The sequence below is a fragment of the Manis javanica genome, chromosome 1 (assembly GCF_040802235.1).
Source record: "Manis javanica isolate MJ-LG chromosome 1, MJ_LKY, whole genome shotgun sequence".
NCBI classification, from domain to species: Eukaryota; Metazoa; Chordata; class Mammalia; order Pholidota; family Manidae; genus Manis; species Manis javanica.
This window is the reverse complement of record NC_133156.1, coordinates 134068596-134088505: the sequence shown is the minus strand read 5'-3', so window position 1 is coordinate 134088505 and position 19910 is coordinate 134068596. Positions and strand designations below refer to the sequence as shown.

General features: G+C 33.0%; 1 protein-coding gene across 3 annotated transcripts in view; it reads right to left on the bottom strand.

Annotated features, from left to right (window-relative positions):
• The window catches only part of CDH12 (cadherin 12), a 1003878-nt gene that overhangs the window by 31974 nt on the left and 951994 nt on the right, over positions 1-19910 (bottom strand). For all 3 annotated transcript variants that reach the window (XM_073237610.1, XM_073237601.1, XM_073237619.1), the window contains one exon: positions 9993-10246. In XM_073237610.1, coding sequence (XP_073093711.1) covers positions 9993-10246 — 254 coding nt within the window. The remainder of the gene's footprint in view (positions 1-9992; positions 10247-19910) is intronic.

Here is a 19910-nt window from a genome sequence, read left to right as displayed (position 1 = left end):
AAAAAATTAAAGCATTAAGCTAATTTGAGCAAACCACTTGACTGAGTACAATTGCATTACTTTTCTGTAAATGAGTTTTCAGAATTGCCTTAAAAAGTCTATTCTCTTCATTAGGTAAGCATTCCCCTTAAAATTATTTCTTTTAATTTGCCTAAAAACTTTCTCACAGTTAACGGAAAAGGTAACTTTGAACCCATCCCAATTCTCAAACATGTTTTGCAAAAAAGTACTTGTATGTACAGAGTTACTCTAAAAGTGCTACATTTCATTCTTTAAGGAATAAAGATGTAGGAGTAAAGATTCAAGCCAAGGTAGAAATAATTCCTTTGTTAAGGTAATAATAATAGATAAAAATCTCTTCATTCTCTTATTCATGATTTTTTTTTTAAATCTTTCCTTGTGGCAGATAATTAAATGAAAGTAAACACAGTTCAGTTTATTTTCACATTTTACTAAGAACCTAAGTTAGAGTGTAATCCCTTCACTAACAATCACAATGACATTCTTTTCTTAAAAATTCCTATTTTTTTCTTAAACTTTGTTAAGCAGTAATAGCTAAATACTATTAGTTTACTTTCAAATTTTTTTCTTTTAATCTTCCTACTTATTTTAACTTTGCCTTTAATTAAATGAAAGTTATACCTTAATTTAGATAGTTTTTCTCTTGTGTTTGACAAGAAACTAAGCACTTTATTAAATTATAATGAATTAATAAAGGCATAACCCTTCTGTTCTTAAATTTTCCATCTGTAGACATGCAATATGATTAAAATAGATCTCTAAAGGAAAAAATATATCATAATCTAATATTATTAAAATTATAGTTGCTATATTTTTATGTCCTTCCAAATTGCTTAATCTTTTCTCATTTCTCTTGGTCATTTTTAAAGTCACACATGGTCTTCTGATTGTGTATACTTTTATGTACCTGGATGTCAACTTTCATCTGCCCCAAAGCTTTACACTTGACCATGGTTTATTCTTCAGAGATTTGAAGCAGTTAGTTCTAATGAAAAGAAAGTAGAGTTTAGGCAAATTTAGGAGTTATCACATTGGGGTTTTACATGTAAGAGCTTCAGTATTAAACATGTAGTCTCAATTTTCTCATCTACTAAAAAATGCAGACAGTACCACCTGCTTGAGTAAAGAATGTATTTATGCCTTTGTTCATGTCCTTGCCTCGTAGCCTTGCCAAATCCTTCAGGGCAGCTTTATTGCTTCCTTTTTACAAAATTCCATTTTCTTACTTTTATCTTTTTTTATTTAATCTATTTTAAATGGTGTTAATAGTCTCTCAAATGAAAATATTTCAGATTTGGTTTTGTTCATTATATAGGACATTGCTTTTGAGTAGCAGATTTATCATTGAGTATATTGTTCTATCCGTATTTTGGACTTTCACATATGTTATGAATTAAATTATTTTATAGGAACAGTTGACTCTTCTTGTTAGTATTACCTGATCATTTATTTTATACCTTTGAGTACTGAAATACTCTTTGAAGCCTTTCTCAATGACTTCATCATAATTAGTCCCATGAACTAAACCAAATGACTGTTGTTTCAGGCCACAGTTGGATTTATTTATTCTCTTTAGTGGCCATGTCAAATGACTCTGAAGAAAGTTGCCATTTTAATTAGGGGCATTTACCATTTGAGATACAAATGCAGATATCATATTTGAAAGACAGTTTTTATTGCTCACTTCTTCTGATAACTAAGCTTGTATATCCTCCTTGGAATTTGTCTGCTCTTTAGCTCACTTGCAGTCTGAAAACTATTCACATTCTCTTAACTCACTAAGTCTGAGGCAGCTTATGAACTGGATCCTGATTACTATAATATTTTGCAAGGGAAGGGTTTCATATCTATTCATGATATATATCTAGAGGAACTAATCTTTTAAAAATAAAAATAAAAATTTCAAATAAGTATGAGAAAAGGGCTATTTTCTAAGAGTGATCAGGGAAATTGTAAAAAGAAAAAGAGCTATGAAATTTACACCCTATATAAGGTACTATATCAGCACTTCAAGATAAAGCAAAGAATCTGAACCTCTGTCAGGCAAAAGGTAAACCCAAAAAGTTCAGGTCACTAATAAAAAATATTAGACTTGGATATTTCATCATTTTGAGGGGTTGCATGCAACAAATGGAATAGTCTCATAAATAGTTCACCATCCGAACATCTGGACACTAGGCCATGAAGATTTTCTTCAATGTATCACTAGAATAATATAAATTTGTTTAAAAGCAAAAGCAAATTCATTATTGGCTATCACGAGCCCATGTTCATAAGAATTAGAATTGTATATCTGTATTGCAAATCCACAGAATTTGTTATATATATTATTTGTCAATAAATCAATTTACAGTTGTCTATAAATCCTTAGTTTGTCTAAACCTTATAAGAACTTTGTGGTTGTCTAGGAAAATAAAAGGTAAGGTACTGATTTAAATAATAAGATTTTTTCCCCATACATAACAACAAAAAAAATCTGTTATTAAAACAACCATGCATATTTTTTTTTGCATTTCCAGCCTGACCTATGTAAGTCTTGTCATAGCTCAATTAAACATTTTTTTATATTTTAAGTTCTTTTAAGGTTTACATCAGGGAAACATATGTGAAATGTTTAGAATACTCTCAGACATATAGTAAAGTCTGTAGTGATATTTCAAAACTCAAATATTATACATATTTACTGACATGTTTTGACTTTGTATCCATTTTGCTTAATAACTTATCTCTTTAATAAATTATGAAGTTCTAATTATATTTTTGACAATCTTAAAATTACAAAGCAATTCAAAAACTTATATGAATATCTCAAACTTAAGCAGCAGAGCAATTAGTAGTTTGACCATAATCTGGTTGCCTAAGCTCAAAGCCTATTCTCACCCCTACTGAAGACATAATTGGATCTCCCTGGGCCTCAGTTTCTTCCTCTGTAAAATAATAACAGCTTTGAATCTTAAACAAATCTGACCACAATGCTCAGCCCAAATTAGTTACTATAACGTCCCTACATGCTGACAGTTAATTGCCACTGAAGCAAATAAGTAATCCTATTAATCTTGGTATATGTTCTTTGCAATGTCTCCTTTCCTACTGATTATCAATGTGTAGGTCATTTGAGGGAGAAAGCTAAAGAAGTTTATTCACAAAGGAATTTCTCACTCACCTTAGTGAGTTAAATTCTCCATCAATAACTTCTCAAATGGGTTATTCTTAATCATTCAGTTGACGTAAGTTTAGACAGAATGCTTATTTATTTCCAATGCAAACAAAATAAGTAGAGAATACTAGTATGTAAAAAATGCCTTTCTTTAGTATCATCAACAATAGATAAGATTCCATTGTAAGAGGAAGATACTGATTGGATGAGTTAACTTGATAACTGCATGTCTGAAACTTATGTATACTCCGTTTCTTCACTGGGGGTTGTTTCTACTGAATTTCTGGGCTACGGCTACCCAAGGAAATCAAGGGGAGATTACACATGTGCAAATCAAGTCACTGATACATTATGCAACTCAGAACTAGCATTAAGAAATCTGATAACGAGGTTCATCAAAACTCAGCTTTTCTCTTCACCTTTGTTCACAGAATTTCATTCCCTCTAATTAAAATAGGTCACACTGTTTAATCTCCTTCATCTTAGACTTTTGAGAATCCTTTGTATGTTTTGGAGAAAAGTCCTTTACCAGATGTGTCTTTTGCAAATATACATATGTATTGAAATTCACATTGTGAATGCTAAAGGAAAGAGATCAGGTAAGCAGTGCTCAGAAAGGATTAACTGTTTTATCTTAATGAAAATTTTATATAACCTTATGGATAAAATGCTTTCTCCCAATTGCTATGTGAATCTTCAGTATTTTCTCAGAAAATAGGCCATAAAAATAAAATTAGATTGCTCTCTTTTGAACAATAAAAACTAGAATATGAGTGATTTGAGTTTTACAAAACAAGAAATTGGACTCTTTATAAGGAAGCATTTTTAAAACTCACTTAAAAAAAGAGTCTACTAGTCTTTATCTGAAACCATCTTTCATGGATTTCTCGATTAATTCTAAATGGAGATACTGGTATTTAACAACAGTTAAAATTAAGTACCACTAAAAGGTATATTGTAAATTATTAGGTCATCTGATAGGATGCAGGGAACATAAGTGTATAAACAATATGAAAAATGTTAAGTGAAAAAATAGAGATATTGTGTACAAATGGTAGACATGGGAAGAAAAAGCAGATAGAACCTGATATTATGGAATATTTCAAAGAAACACAGGGAAAAAATAAAAGGGAGTGTGGGATTTAGACATTGCAGTAATAGCTATTTTGTGTTACTATCTAGGGAGTTTGCCCAATTTGGCTTTTTCACAACTGTGCTATCTGTAGTGTTAGGACCCCCAAGAGAATTATTTTTCCAAAGTTTATTTTTGTGCTAAGTCTACTTGAAAATGTACTGATGGCATTTTAGCTTCCATTAGCAGCATTTACCGAAGCTAAGGAATTGAGAAACTACTTTACAAAAAGGAAAGAAAGAAAGAAGGAAAAAGAAAGTATAACTCCTGACTGCACTATGTTAATAAAGAAGATGTCCAAATACCCAGGCCTTCAAAATCTTAAGAAACAAAAAATAACTATCACATTTATGTATCTAGATCTAGATCTAAGCCTGCTTATAATTAATGTGGAAATGTACACACACCTATACATATATATTCTACATGGCATTATATATTAAGATAAATATATTACATCAGGAAAATTTTTAAATCACATTAAATTTTGCATGTGGCATGTGAGAGAACAAGGAAATATTCCCAACTGTCAAGCATCTTTTTATTTTGTACATTTTGGGGATGACAGTTAAGTGAATACATATTTATGCAACAAGCAAAAAATAGTAAGTACCATGACACTTTAATATGATGTCTTTAGTAAATATAAAAGGTATAAAAAAGACAATATTGGGAGAAATGAGTTAGAATAGGCAATGGGTATATGCTTTTGCCACAAAAGATGGCAGAAGTCTGGGATGAAGGAGATGAAATAGAGTGTGACCTATTTGAGTTATAAGGAGTGGAATTGGGTGAATAAAGGTGAAGAGAAAAGTTGAGTTTTGATAAACTCATTTTCAGAGTTCTTAATGCTAGTTCTGAGTTGTATAATGTATCAGTGACTTGATTTGCATATCTATAATCTCTCCTTGATTTTTTTGGGTAGCCATAGCCCAGAAACTCAGCAGAAACAACTGCCAGTGAGAAAATAGAGTACATGTAATTTTCAGACATGCAGTTATCACGTTACTCATCCATCAGTATCTTCCTCTTACCATGGGATCTTGTCTGTTATTGAAGATGCTAAAGAAAGGAAACACCTTTACTTACATTCTCTGCTTATTTTGGTGCTTGTGTTGATTTAAAAAAAAGAATTCTAAAAACTCAACTATACAAAACAGACAACTCAATTAGAAAGTGGGTCAAATACCTTAACAAATATTTTAGCAAAGCAGATATGTCATAGCCAATAAACATAAGTAAAGATGCTCCACATCATCTATCATCAAGGAAATGTAAATTTTAAAAAACTATGAGGTGCCACTACACACCTATAAGGATGTGCAAAATCTGGAACACTGGCAAGACCAAGTGCTGGTGAAGACATGGAGCAAAAGGAACTCACATTAGTTTGCACTGCTGGAATACAAAATGGCACCCCAACTTTGGAAGACAGTTTAGTGGCTGCTTACAAACCTAAGCATACTCTTACCATATGATCCAGCAACTGCACTCTTTGGTATTGACACAAACGAATAAAAAATTTAAGTGTATATGGGTTTTTATAGAGCTTGATCAGTAATTGTCAAAACTTGAAAGATTTCAAGATGTTCTTTAGTAGGTGAAAGGATAAACAAACTGGGCTATATCCAGACAACAGAATATTATTCGGTACTACAAAGAAGCTATCAAGCCATGACAAGACATGGAGGAATCTTTATGTATATTACTAAGAGAAAGAAGCCAATCTGAAAAGTCTCCCTGTATGACCCCAACTATATGACCTTCTGGAAAAGCTGAACTATGGAGACAGTAAAAAGATAAATTATTTCTAGAGATTGGTGAGGGAGAGGGATGAATAAGCAGAGCACAGAGGATTTTTAGGGCAGTGAAAATGCTCTGTATGATATCATAATGATGGAAACAGGTCAATACACATTTGTTCAACCCAACAGAATGTATAATGCTAAGAGTGAATCCTAAAGTAAACTGTGGACTTTAGGTGATTGTAATGTGTACGTTCATTGATTTTAACTAATGCTCCACTCTGGTGTAAGGTATTGATAATGGAGAAAGCTATATGCATGCGTGATGGCAGGGGGTATAGGGGAAATCACTGTACCTTCTCTATATTTTATTGTGACACTAAATTGCTCTAAAAAAAAAAGTCTGTAAAAATTAAAAAATAAAACATTTTCATACCGAAACCTTTTTAGTTCATTTAGTCTTCACAAAGATCTTGATAAATAAGTGAGAGAGAATGAGTGATATCTTCCAAATTTTTATTTTTACTATTTAATTTGATATTTAAATTTATTTTAATTATATATATAATTTACTAATAAATTATATATATATATGCCACTTGACAAGCTAGGCCTCCCTTTCGTCTCACTCCCCTAAGCATGTTTAGTAGCTGAGCTTAGTTTTTGCCTACATAAGATTTCTGATGTTAGAAAAGGCCCTCAAATGAAAACCAGCTACTATGATAATCTCTTAATCCATGATGAAAAAATAAATTTCAACTGATTACATAAATTGTTCCAAAGTATGGTAAATAGATCAGATTTGAGATACAAGGTAATTTTAAGTAGTACAGAGATAGACTTTTATATTTTAGCAACCAGTTATTTCAATGTTATATTCTACTTATGTTAACTGATAATTTATCTGTTAATCAGTTTCATACTTGATTTTAAGTGGTGCGTGTTAGTTGGAAATATCCTTAAAGAAAAGGAAAACAAACTAGTCAATTGTTCTATTTACTATAATTTTGAACTTATATATGAAAGTTTATATGCACAAAATAGGTTGTGAATCATCAGTCTCATCAACACTTCTTAAATGGAATGAGTTTTAAGTGGAATTTTCCATTCTCATTTTATGTACAAAATTAAATTTTCTTTTGAAATTCATTCCTAAGATGACTAAGATTTTTACATGTTTGGAACTATGTGGCACATATTGAGCAGAATCATCCAATGAATTCTAAACTTCAGAGACTGTGGCTGTGAAATCCCCTCCCCCCTCACTAGCGGAGGGTACACTTCGCCCTCCATTTTCCTCACTAGAAGTCATTCCCATGAACTATATAAAAGAGGATCGAAGGATATAGAACATTAGAGGCAGGGCATCAGTGCATCTGAGGGCAACAGCTAGAAGAGTAAAGGAAACAAAAACTAGAAATAAAGCTCAGGGCGGTGGCGTGGGAAGAGATATAGTATATTTAGAGGATTACAGCTATAAACTTTCTTCTAAGTTGTTTCAGTCTTTGGTTAATGTCTTTGCATTCTGGCTCTTTGCTGCACTCAGTGAGGATAAAATAATAATATTAAATATGCAGCAGTATGGAATAACATGGTCCTAAGATAACACCTTGTACAATAACACTGTGAAAAGACAATCGAGCAAAGGAAAACAAAACCGACAGAGCATTCCTAAACATATGGAGTAATTTTACATTTTGATGCTTATTTTTCACAGCATATTTTTACTATCATTCTTAAGTGAGCAAACATGTTTTCAGATCAAGGAAATATGATTCATACCCCAAATTTCTTCATCCGACACAGTTCAAGCCTATTGTTTACTCCAAGGACAGGGAAGTAAGACAGCTTTCATGCTGTTTCAAAAGCAGCTCTGTCTTCTGAAAATCCCTCACGGGGATCAATTAGATCATCTGTGTCTACAGCTTGAACAAGTAAGGCTGCTGCCCATTAGACGTAAGACTAGGGATAGATACTATTTTATTTCACACAAAGTAGCACTTCTCAGACACTAGCTTCTGAGTAATTAAAAAAAAATCAGGCTTGTAGCTGGACAATTTCTCTAAAATGTTGCCTTCCTTTATTTCCCACCCACAGTCATAACTCTAACCATTGTGTTGTATTTGGAAGTTTGTACCTCTCACTTTACTTACTTCAGAGATTTTAGGTGGTAATTTTTACTTACAGACTTTGATTTTTTGTTTTTCAAGTATTGCATTAAAATCCTATTTTATTCATATTTTGACCTCATCAAGCATTTATCAGTCTTCAAAAATAGAACATACAGTGAATTAAATAACTTGGCATGTTCTCTAATATATCAGGTTTCACTCTGTCCCAAAATTCTCATTTATGGACTGTAGAGAGTTTCAATCCATATTTATTTACCTTTTTATTACTTTCTTTACAACCTCCAATATTTCTTCCATAACTGTTTATATTCTTGAAATTACCTGTAAATCTACTCACCAGGCATTTCCCACTTACACAATTATCAATAGCACAAGCAGCGCCCTCAGATACAAAATTGATGAATGATGACAGGTTAATATATAACAACTGCTAGTGTAGCAGATTCTTGAGAATGCTCCTACAAACACTGCAATAAATACAGTTTTCCGGAGTTTAACTGAAAGTGAATCATCTTGTAATATGGACATGTAGAACAACTAGAAGTCAATGAGTAAATTAGCCAGCATTTGACCTGACATGTAGCAGTGCCCAGTAATTGCTATTTTTCTTCCTTTTCCCAAGACAAATGTGCTTCTCTGGAGTTCTGTCTTGATCACAGACATGCTTCAAGAAGGAAATCATTCAGACCACTTCGGGCAATGAATTCAGATAAATACAAAGTGCAGAGTTTGCATGCTTTCAAACCATTTCTTTAGATTTTCCTGTATACTATAAAATGTTAAGGTTACTGTTGAATGGTCCATTTTTTTCTATCATTTATTACCGCATGAGGTAAAATCTTATGAGTTCTATGTCTATGTATTTTCCATTATGTCAACTGACATATTTTTCATGTTGAAAGCCCACTTAATGTTTTCTTTGGTCTGCTGCTTGTATACTAAGGTCTAACACTTTAGAGGTGAAAGACTGAGGACAAATCACACCTCTCTCTCTCATTCTCTTGGTCTCTCAGCTTTTGTAGGCATGCCAGATGTGGGCATGTGGCAAGAAATTTAAACATACAGAAGAAGCAAAACTGACTCAGAAAAAGTACACTGCAGAATCTGTGTATAAGTGAGGAAAAGGGTAATCCCACTATTGACTCAAGATTACAACTGGAATTTACAGGTTGGGGGTAGTGAGAGAGACAGACCATTTTCTTACTCTATGATTGTTTTGTTCACTCACTACCCACCAGCCTTATGTCAAAAGGCCCTCCTTGCAAAGTCTGGGCTTTGAGCAATTCCGTATCTCATCTTACCCTACGACAGACCCTTATTGTGCTTCATCAGTACACACAATTGTCACAGTGAAAAAAGGGAATGCAAATTGCAAATGATGAAACTGTCTTTTTTAAACTCTACTTCTGAATACGGGGTAGAGATTTTAGAACAATTGATATATAGGCATTAAATGTCTATTATATTCCAGGCACTCTGAAAGTATCTTAATATCATTAATGATTATGAAAATCATCCATTTAGGTTGTATTATTAAATCCTTGTTTATAGATGAAAAAAACAGACTGGTCAGCATGAGTGACATGTCCAACATCATACCTCTGCTAAACCCTGTGGCAGGGATTGATAGCATATGTTTTTGTTCCAGTACTATGACTGTACCTCTCATACTTGCCACGTCAAGTCATTACATTATCAGGCATCACATTGCAAAACTAAAACATTCATGCAGATTTGGACAAAGTATTTTTTCCCCCTTCCTTCTTTTTCTTATACCCAGAAAAGAACTTGTTTCCTTTTCTTACCTAACAGCACTGCTGCCCACATCGAGATCTTGGGCGGTGACAGCACCAATGATGGTCCCGATTGGGGTGTCCTCGTAAACCTCCATGGTGTACAACGGCTTGCTAAAAACTGGTGGCTCATCCACGTCCAGCACGCTGATCTTCACTGTGGCTGTGTCTTTGAAAGGGCCCGCGGAGTGAAACCGGTGGTCAAGGTGAAGGTTGGAGGCTTCTACTTTAAAAGTATATGCCTTCTTTGTTTCAAAATCTAACTGCTGCAGTGAAAGAAAATCATATATAAGGAGGTACAGTCACGTGAAATGTAGCAAAGATGTGAATATTCCTTCAGAGCATTTGTAAGTTAGTACCAATTGCATTGGTTTCAAAATTTAATTTTCCTTTATAATTAGTGGGTAAGGAAAGGAAATTATCACCCACTTGTTAGAAGATTCTGGATAACTTGCAAAGATAGTAATCAGTTGCATACACTAAAAATGACCTATCTAGGCACATACATGCTAGGTAGGGATTTTTCCTTTTATATAAGCAGTTAAAACAGCAAGAGAACAAATATTAAGGGAAGCATTTTCTGCTTTTATACAATGCTGACATCTAGTGGAATTAAGCAGTAATTAAAACAACGGACTTGAAATTGGGTCGTTGAAGATACTCTATATTCCAATTAATGTGATATGACAAAACACGTTTTTATGGTGGACGACTTTCTTATTTCAACAATAATTTAATTTTCTATCAAGCACTTTAGAATTACTAGGGGCTGTATGAGGATTTAAAAACATGCACAGTGGCAATTATGAAAAGAGGTTTTGTCTCATGTTCTCAGTGTTGCATATATATTAGTAGGTACTGAAATGAAACGTTAGGATATTTTACTAATAATTAAGGCTTTAGACATGTATGATACAGTTAAATAAGATTGTGGAACATATTTGTTGCTCTGATTTCTAATCACCTATGAAAAACCAAGATGCCATAAAAATAACATTAACAGAGATTTTTCTGGGACCTTTAAAAGTTTTTGTTTTCTAAATTAGTTCCTTCTAGTATGACTCCAGTGACTGGTTAATTCCTCTGTTTTTTGCTTTAATACACCTACGAAAAATAAAAGAGATATATTTCTCTCTTTTAAAGACAAGATTTCTGGTTTGTGCATTTTCTCAAAGATGGTAAAAGAAAATTTAAAAATAACTATGAAATCCTCAAAAACTCTCACAATTCCATGGGGTTTTTAAATAGCAAACAGCAACCTTCATGAACTTGATGTTAAATTTCTGTCACAGTAATTTTCATTTGGGGATCTATATTTGTTTTCCCTGCAATTATTCCCTTTATTTAATCCAATTCAGTCAAGTTTTATTCATATTTTTATCTGCTTTGTACTCTGTGCCTTTGTTTACTTCTGTATTTTTAGTTAACCACCCCATACCTATTTTCAGATAACACTAATTTCCTTTAATTTTATCTCTTCACTATTAGGAATTTTGATTTATCAATAAGCCAATGAGAGTGAAAAATGGCATGCATAATATGCCATGACTGATGTTACAGTTACTGGTTACAGGAATAGAAATACAATATATCTAGAAAAAGAGAGGAGATAGTTTCATGATGCTCTTGATCTGATCAGCCCATAGTTTGACTATTGTATTTTGTTAAAGAATCAAGCTCAAGAAAAGACAACCAATTGTCAAAATAGTATGGCAAAGCATTAATCAAGCAATAAATAAATAAATACAAAAGTGCTACAATTTCTGAGAATTTTTAACCTGAAATGAAGATCAAAGTAATACAAGACACACATTTACAAATATTGAAAGGTTATCATATTGAATGTCAGTTAAGACTTATTCTAATAGTCTCTTAGCAGAATTCACAATTACTTAAATTATTTAAATGGTAGCTTTAGTTTTAAAAAGGGAAGAAATCTATAACAAATGAAACCATTCTAAATTGAATTAATTTTTGAAATATCAATAGTCTGCATGGTAAGGTCTGACAAAGATATCATAGCCTACATGGGTTACATCCTGGGTAACAGAAAGATGGGATGACAAAGTTTGCTCTTTCTCTATATTCAGCAAACTTAGAGAATATTGAGAAACATGTCATCTTGTTTAATGAACGAGCTGTTTCAAGAAGTACTAAATCATTTGAAGAGTTCAAGAGAAATCAGATGCCTTGAGAGATGTCTGAGAGACTGATGTATAAGATAGAGGGCTGAACTAGATAATTCAAATAAAAGAACATGGAAAAATCTATTTTCTGTTTTTGTAAACTCTAAATGCTCTATGAATGACCAACAATATCATTTTTCTATTGTAGTGTTCATCAACTTCTAGTGTAAGACTATGTTGAGTTTTATCTCCTTGGGTTCATTTGCCTAGAAAGTCAACTGAGCTGCCCTAGCTCACACATACAACAATTTTGGCCAAAAGTTAACTTCAGAGATCTAGGAGTTAAGACCAGTTGTTCCTGCTTTCCCTCTCTACTTTCTCCTAGACACTGTAAGGCCTCTGATTATCTGTAATGATTAGATGAATTCTTTCTAGAAAATGTCTAAATTTTACTTGCCTAGTTGATTAACATGTCACAGCTATTTGATGGACTTGATTCTCACTTCAAAGTCCTTTTCAAGCCTAGAAATGAAAGGTGAATTCTGAAACCTTTTCTAAGACATAGTCTATTTCTTTAAAGAACTTCTGGCGTATCACAGCAGGCAAATATTTGGGGGTCAGGGAGATAGAAATTGAGATGAAAGAACCTTTTCATGACTGAAAACTTATATACTGGTGTGATCAAAGAAGTGGAGAAAATTGGAACAGAAATGCCACAATAATACCCTAGGTGGCCTTAATTCTTCATGACCCTGACCCTTAGGTAATGCCACTTTATAAAACTGTATATCTCAGAAAGAGCAAAGAGAATCAGTCTGATCTCTTTCTGGTTGATTTTATCCAACACATCTGATTGACAACCCTCCACTTCTTGGGGTGAAGAATGCTGAGGAATAAAATTCATCTAACATTACCATCACCAAAATCTCTAGTACTTGAAAAAAGTAAAGAAGAAACAGGATTTTTTATTGTTAGAAAATTAATCCTATTCTGTGGCAGAAATCCATTATTAGGAAGCTGAGCTATTTTAGCTCTCTCATGATAGAAACATTTGTGGCACTGCTTGCTGCCCATTAGATTCTATGAACTTTTCTGGAAAAGTAAGAAAATGCCTGATTAAAAAGAATTTAGAAGAGTGACTCTTTATTCCTCCGAGTGTTTTAATAAAGGAAAGTTAGTGAGACCAGAAATTTCAGAAACCAATTCACATTGCAGGGAGTTGTACAGTAAGAAACTGTAACTATGGAGAAGTGGGGTATGATATACTTAATTGTCCTTCAGAGTGTAAAGGAGGAGTTGGGCAAGATATTGCCTTTTTGCATTTTTGTTTTTAGCCACTTTCTCTGCTCTTACTTTGCCAAGGTCCAGGTCATGAAAACTACATAAAATCTTAAATACAAAATGATTTTCTCACTTCAAAGAGGGATAAGCATGTTTTGGCATAAAACACAAAAGAATAACTCTCTGGGCTCTTCCAGGCTTCATCATGCTTCTAGGTACTGTTGAGTGGAGAAAGACAGCTGTCGTTAAATTTTGAGGAATTTGAAACACACCAGCTTTGGTAGACAGAATTTCAAGATGTCCCCAGACTTTCACCCCCAGTGACTCACATATAATCTACTGCCCTCGAGTGTGTGAGGGACCTTGAATTGCATGGGATATCACCCATGCAATTTGTTAAGTTTTATGGAAAAATAAATTATACAAATGTAATTAAGGTCAATAATCATTTGACATGGAATTAATTAAAAGGGAAATTTTACTTGGGTAATCAGACCTAACCATGGAAGTCTTTAAAGGCAAGATGCAGTGCAGATTATTTCCTCCTGGTTGAAGAAATAGATGTGGGAATGCAGGAACCCACCTGGCAATTGTCAAAGGGATGCCATGGGGAGCTGCTGGGACTTGGTCAGTACACAGCAAACAATGAGGACCTCGATCACACAGCCGCAAGAAATAAATTCCACCAGCAACGGCAAGCTCAGAAAAGGTTTCTAAGCCTCAGATCAGACTTTAGCCCCAGGCTATACCTTGATTCAACAGAGGGCCCAGTTATAACACACTCTGACCCACAATAGCTGTGCTTTCTTCCCTTTTTAGTTTTTCACTCTTCTATATTGCTACAAGTTTTAATGATGAACATGCATCATTTTCACAACACAGTATAGTCATCACTCTTCATAAAATGTGTCCTTCAGTAATAAGATTCTACTTTTTCAGTCATATAGTAGGTCTTCATCACCAATGAAAAGGAGAATTGTTAATGAATCTGAAAGACTGAAGGCTGTATTTTTACCTGAAACAGACTAGATGCTTTTGAAGACAAGAAATTAGAAAACAGACTTATACCAGGCTGAACCACAATGAAAAGACATTAAGACAGCTCTTGTAAAATAAGTTTATTACTCCAGGTTGAACTGCAAAGATAAGACTTTCACATCAAACATAATTTTAAAGAAAAATCAAGCTTCCCAAATCTTAGTTTTATGTTCAATATTGTAGTCTATTTATTAATTTGTTGCTAGCACTTTTCCATTCTATAAGAAATTATTCTAAAACTATACCCTAGTCAAGTCACAGAGTAAATCATCTATAGATGATGTTTTCACCTACTTCTTTGACATATTCAAATAAATTTAAATCCACATAAATTGAATCAAGTGATTAATTCCATTTTACTGGGTGACACGACAGGAAACGAGGATATAGTGATTAACAAATGAAGTCTATTTTATCATGGACCTTATGCTGTAGAGAGGGAATGCCATCACAAAAAAATAAGTAAATACATAATTTTCCATTAGTGGTAAGATATATTAGGAAAACAGAGTAATGAGATGGAAAGACAGGAGGGGGCAGACTGTACTAACAACAAAAAGTCAGGGGAAAATGAGCCTTGGGGAGGTCAGCAAGCATAATCCCGGAGGCATTTTATTCCTCATTTTAATAAGTATTTAGTGGACATCTTACCATGTTCTAGGCATCATTATAGATGCTGGAACTGAACAAAACAGACAAAAATTGCCACTTGCTTGGGGCTTCTGTTTTCTGGGAGGTGACGGATAACAATAAGATGAATAAAATATGTAGCAGGTTGGGTGGTAGAAAGTGTTAAAGAAAAATATAAAACTTGGATAGTAGACATGTGCTGTATGTGTCATGGGTAATGATGTGTCCTATTATCATTAAAGAAGAAATTCAACTCAGCAACTTCCTAAAAAATAGTAAAATAATTACGTAATGAATAAAAGTTATTATATTATTAAGTGAGGATGTCCCTATAACAAAGAAACAAAATCAAATATGGACAGTTTTAAAACCTGGATTTTTAGTTTTTGACTAATATCAACAGTATTTCAGTTTTAAAATCTAAAAAAAAAATTTAGAACAGCAATGGAATTATCAGACCAAAAGTGTTTTATAAATAAAAATATTACAGTGAAGAAACATACATTTTACACAACTTTTTCTCTAAATCAATTTGTTGTTTACTAGAAATACATTTAATTTTTCAGTGGGTAAGTTATAAACTCTAGGATTTTGTAGCACTGCAAATTTTTGGGAGTTTTGAGGAATTAACTTAAGAATAATGGACATTAGTTCTGTGCCCATATTTTTGTGACACTCATTTTTGGAACAAATACAGTAACTAAGACAAGACGAAAAAAAGGTATTGATGAAACATCTAGTTCTTCTAGTTTAGGGGTTTTGGTGATAATTTCCCCAAAAATAAAATAACATTTCATCAACTATTATAAATGCTTAAGAAATATGTTTCATATGCACATTCAGTATAAATCATGACCATCTGGGGTGCTCAACTACCTTTATAGCTTCCTTGAATGACCAATCTCACATTTTACTTCTAACATATATTGTTCTTAGCAATAGCTGAAAGTTTAGGCTCTTTGAACATATAATTTACTTGACTTGGAAAAAGTTATCTTCCTTCTCCGAGCTTCATATTTTCCATTTGTTTAATCAGTAAAACACTAATTTCTAAATAACTTACAAAATATGTTAAACTTTGCATGGCATGTGAGAACTAAGAAATATAATTCATCATAGATCACAACAGTAAACCAATATATTTTTTGTTTTGGTCAACAAAAAAATTAAACACCTTGTACATGTCAAGCATTTCCTTTATCACAGAAACACAAATTTAGATATGATGCAGAGCTTTTCGGGGCTTGAAATATGAGGAGCAATCAGATGTGTTCAAATTCTGAATGTCACAAGATTCACAGGTGTTTTGACAGAAATGCTGGCACTCGGGAAGAAAGTTAAGAAGTGGTCAGCTTTACCTGAGAAACTCATGGAACTCTTTGGTATGAATTATGGGAGGTAAAAGTTAAAAAGACGAAGATAATTAATTCAAATACCCATGCAGGGCAGTGCCTTCGATGCAAAAGGAAGAACAGCACAACATCCTTGGCAGAAATCGCAATGAATCTGGTGTATTTGGAATTCAGCCAGTGTGTGTGTGCGTGCAGGAGATCATGTTAAAAAATACACTGATTTCTATGTATCTTACCAGTGCTGGGAACCAAAAAAAAGAATTTTAGCATGAGAGTAAGACAGAGTTAGGTTTCAGCTATTCACCCATGGAGGCAAAGGTAAGTTGGGTGAAGATGTGTGAGACCAGGAGGGGTGAAGGGGTTGTGAGTCAGCCCTTGAGGAGGAGACAGGGGAAAGTTTAACCTGCATTCACAAGAATTCAGTGGTGGGGCTTCACATCCTGTTTGGCAAGATGAGGTTGATGGCAATGGATGGAAGCAGCACAAGAAAAAAAGCCTAGATTTCTGTTTTAAGAAACTGGAGAGGAGGTGAGGCCTTATCCAGGAAGGAGAATGGATACGCAGAAGAGTTTTTGTTGAGAGAAAAGAAGGAATTTGGCTTTGGACCTTCTAAGTTTAAAACGACTATGGAGAATACACAGTAATACCTACAAGGCAGCAAAATGATCTGCTTTGGTTATGTCAATTTAGGAGCAAATTTAGAGCTGATGAGACTGATTAGGAAAGTTAGTAAGATGTTTAAAAAAGAAGGTGAAGGTAAATATTTATAAAACCAGGAACATAATATTAACAAAAACGGATAATCTGCCTATGCATAATTGAAAACTAGGCATATCAGACTGGCTAAAAATAGTAGTCTTTGTTTTTAAATGAAATATATAGTTGATACACAATCTTATATGAGTTTCAAGTGTACTGCATAGTGGTTTACCAGATACCTGCATTATTAAATTTTCACCCCATCTGCTCTGGTTACTATCTGTCAACATAGAAAGATGTTACAGAACCATCACTGTATTCTCCATGCTGTACTACCACCCCTGTGAAAAATTTATATTATGACTGAGTGTTTTTTGTGCTCCTTTATCCCCCTCCCCCATGGTAACCACCAGTCACTTCTCAGTGTCTATGAGTTTACTGCTGTTTTATTCATTTTGTTTTGGTTTGGTTTTAGATTAGATAAATAAGTGAAATTATATGGTATTTCATAAGTGATTTATCCAATAAAGGGTTAACATCACAAATATATAAAGAACTCATATGACCCAACACCAAAAAACAAATAACCCCATTAAAAAATGGGTGGAGGACCTGAACAGACATTTTTCCAAAAAAGAAATACATGTGGCCAACAGGCACATGAAAAGATGCTCCATACCACTAATCATCAGAGAAATGCAAATTAAAGCCACAATGAGATATCACCTTGCACCAGTTAGAATGGCCCCTATCCAAAGACAAGAAATAACAAATGTTGGCAAGGATATGGAGAAATAGGAACCCTCCTACACTGTTGGGGAATGTAAATCGGTGCATCTACTGTTGAAAACAGTATGGAGGTCCCCAAAAAAACTAAAAACAGAAATACCATACAACCCAGTAACTCCACTCCTAGGAATTTATTGGAAGAAAACAAAATTCCTGATTCAAAAAGACACATGCTTCCCTGTTTTTTGTCACATTGTTTACAAAAGCCAGCAAATGAAAGCAACCAAAATGTCCATATCAATAGATGACTGGATAAAAGAGGAGTTTTTATAAACTTAATAAATCGAAGTGTATATTTGGCTATATAAAATAAGTTAGACCAAATTTTGCTTTCATTTTTTTCCCTTAAGAGTTATGCAAAAACTAACCACATGATGGAGCTATGCTACCAAACCATTTGATGTGAACTTTTTTGCCATTTAAGTGCAAAAAGGAAAACAGTTTTACTGACTAACAGGGTATAGGTAAAATACAAACATCCGATGGGATCAGTTGAGAGCACAGCCTATTTATTTATGGGTTCTGGTGAAGAATAAGGTATTTCATCTCTTTTTTGTTTAAAGAAAATAAAATAATTCTGCTTTGAATTCAATGTGATGACAGTTACGTTTATTTGAAGTAATGTTGCCAGGTAACATCAAAATAGTAAAGAGTTTCTTAATTCCAAGAAAGCTTCACTTACTTAAAAATAGAGGATGTAACTTAATCTTTCTTTATTTTAAGAAAATGCTATTCTTCCTTATTAGTTCACAATATATATTTTTATAGAAACAGTACAGGATTGTATAAAAAATTATGCAAGATAATAAAATTGTCCTTTTGCATAATTTAAATGCTCCCCTCACCATTTTATTTACTTTATTTCTTAATCAGTACCAAGAAAACCATAGTACTTCTATAAATATATTCGTATTTTCTGTATTTCAATGTTTTTTTATTGAGGAACATACAATAAAATGCACAAATCATGAATTTTGAGATGTTTATACACTTTTTTTAACCATTACCTTGACCTAGATACTAAACTTTCTTACCAAATTTTTTTCCCTTCACCTATTTCACCCATCTGTCTATCCCCTTACTCTATGTGAACCACATTCTGTGTTTATGAGACTATTTCAGTTTTGTTTACCTTGTATGATTTCTAAGTCTTGTAACTTTCTATTTATATTTATATCCAATAAGCTAGTAAGTATATAATAAGCTCATACTTATTCTCATTCAGTAGAAAAAAAACCCTACTAACTAAAAATATATTTCATTCCACTTTCCTGTAAGAATGATATTGCTTAATTTTAAATACCTTACTCTATCATTTTAAATATAGCCCATCTCTTAATTTTTAGATGGAATGAAAAAAATTTTAAGTTTTTTATTCTGATTTTCTTATTGTTTTTATTGTTATAATACTTAACATAATGTAAGACACATTTGTTTATAGTTTGCTCAATGCAATGACATACATGTAGACTAAGAGCAGTTTTTTAAAAACAGCATTTTTAAACAAGACAACATTTTATTTATAACATTTCATAATGTTATTCTGAATAGAAAGTGACACAGTGAAACGGCATTCTGTCACTGTGCTCATAAACTGAATCTAAGTTGAGGTTAAAAAGGACCAACTAAATACAAATGCCTTTTTCTCGTTCTTCTCAGCTCATAATAACCTGACAGTCATTTTTATCTGCTTAGACCCTCACTCCATAGACAAAGAAGAGAGAGGGGAAAATAGTAAAGGGAGAGAAAATAAATATTTTGGACATGAACCTAGAATGAGATATGTGTTTACACATTTTAATTTATTTTTAAGTAAGCTAGGGAAAGAAAAAACTCTTTCAAAACAAAGTCAATCATACTCTAATGTTAGCCAAGCAACTAAAATAAGTTTAGAGAAGAGCTATATATTCAAATATAGAGTATGTATTTTTGGACTTTCTAAATTCAGTTAGTATACTTTACAGCATAATTCCTATATGAATTCGATTTTACATCAAAACTCTTTTTGCCATTTT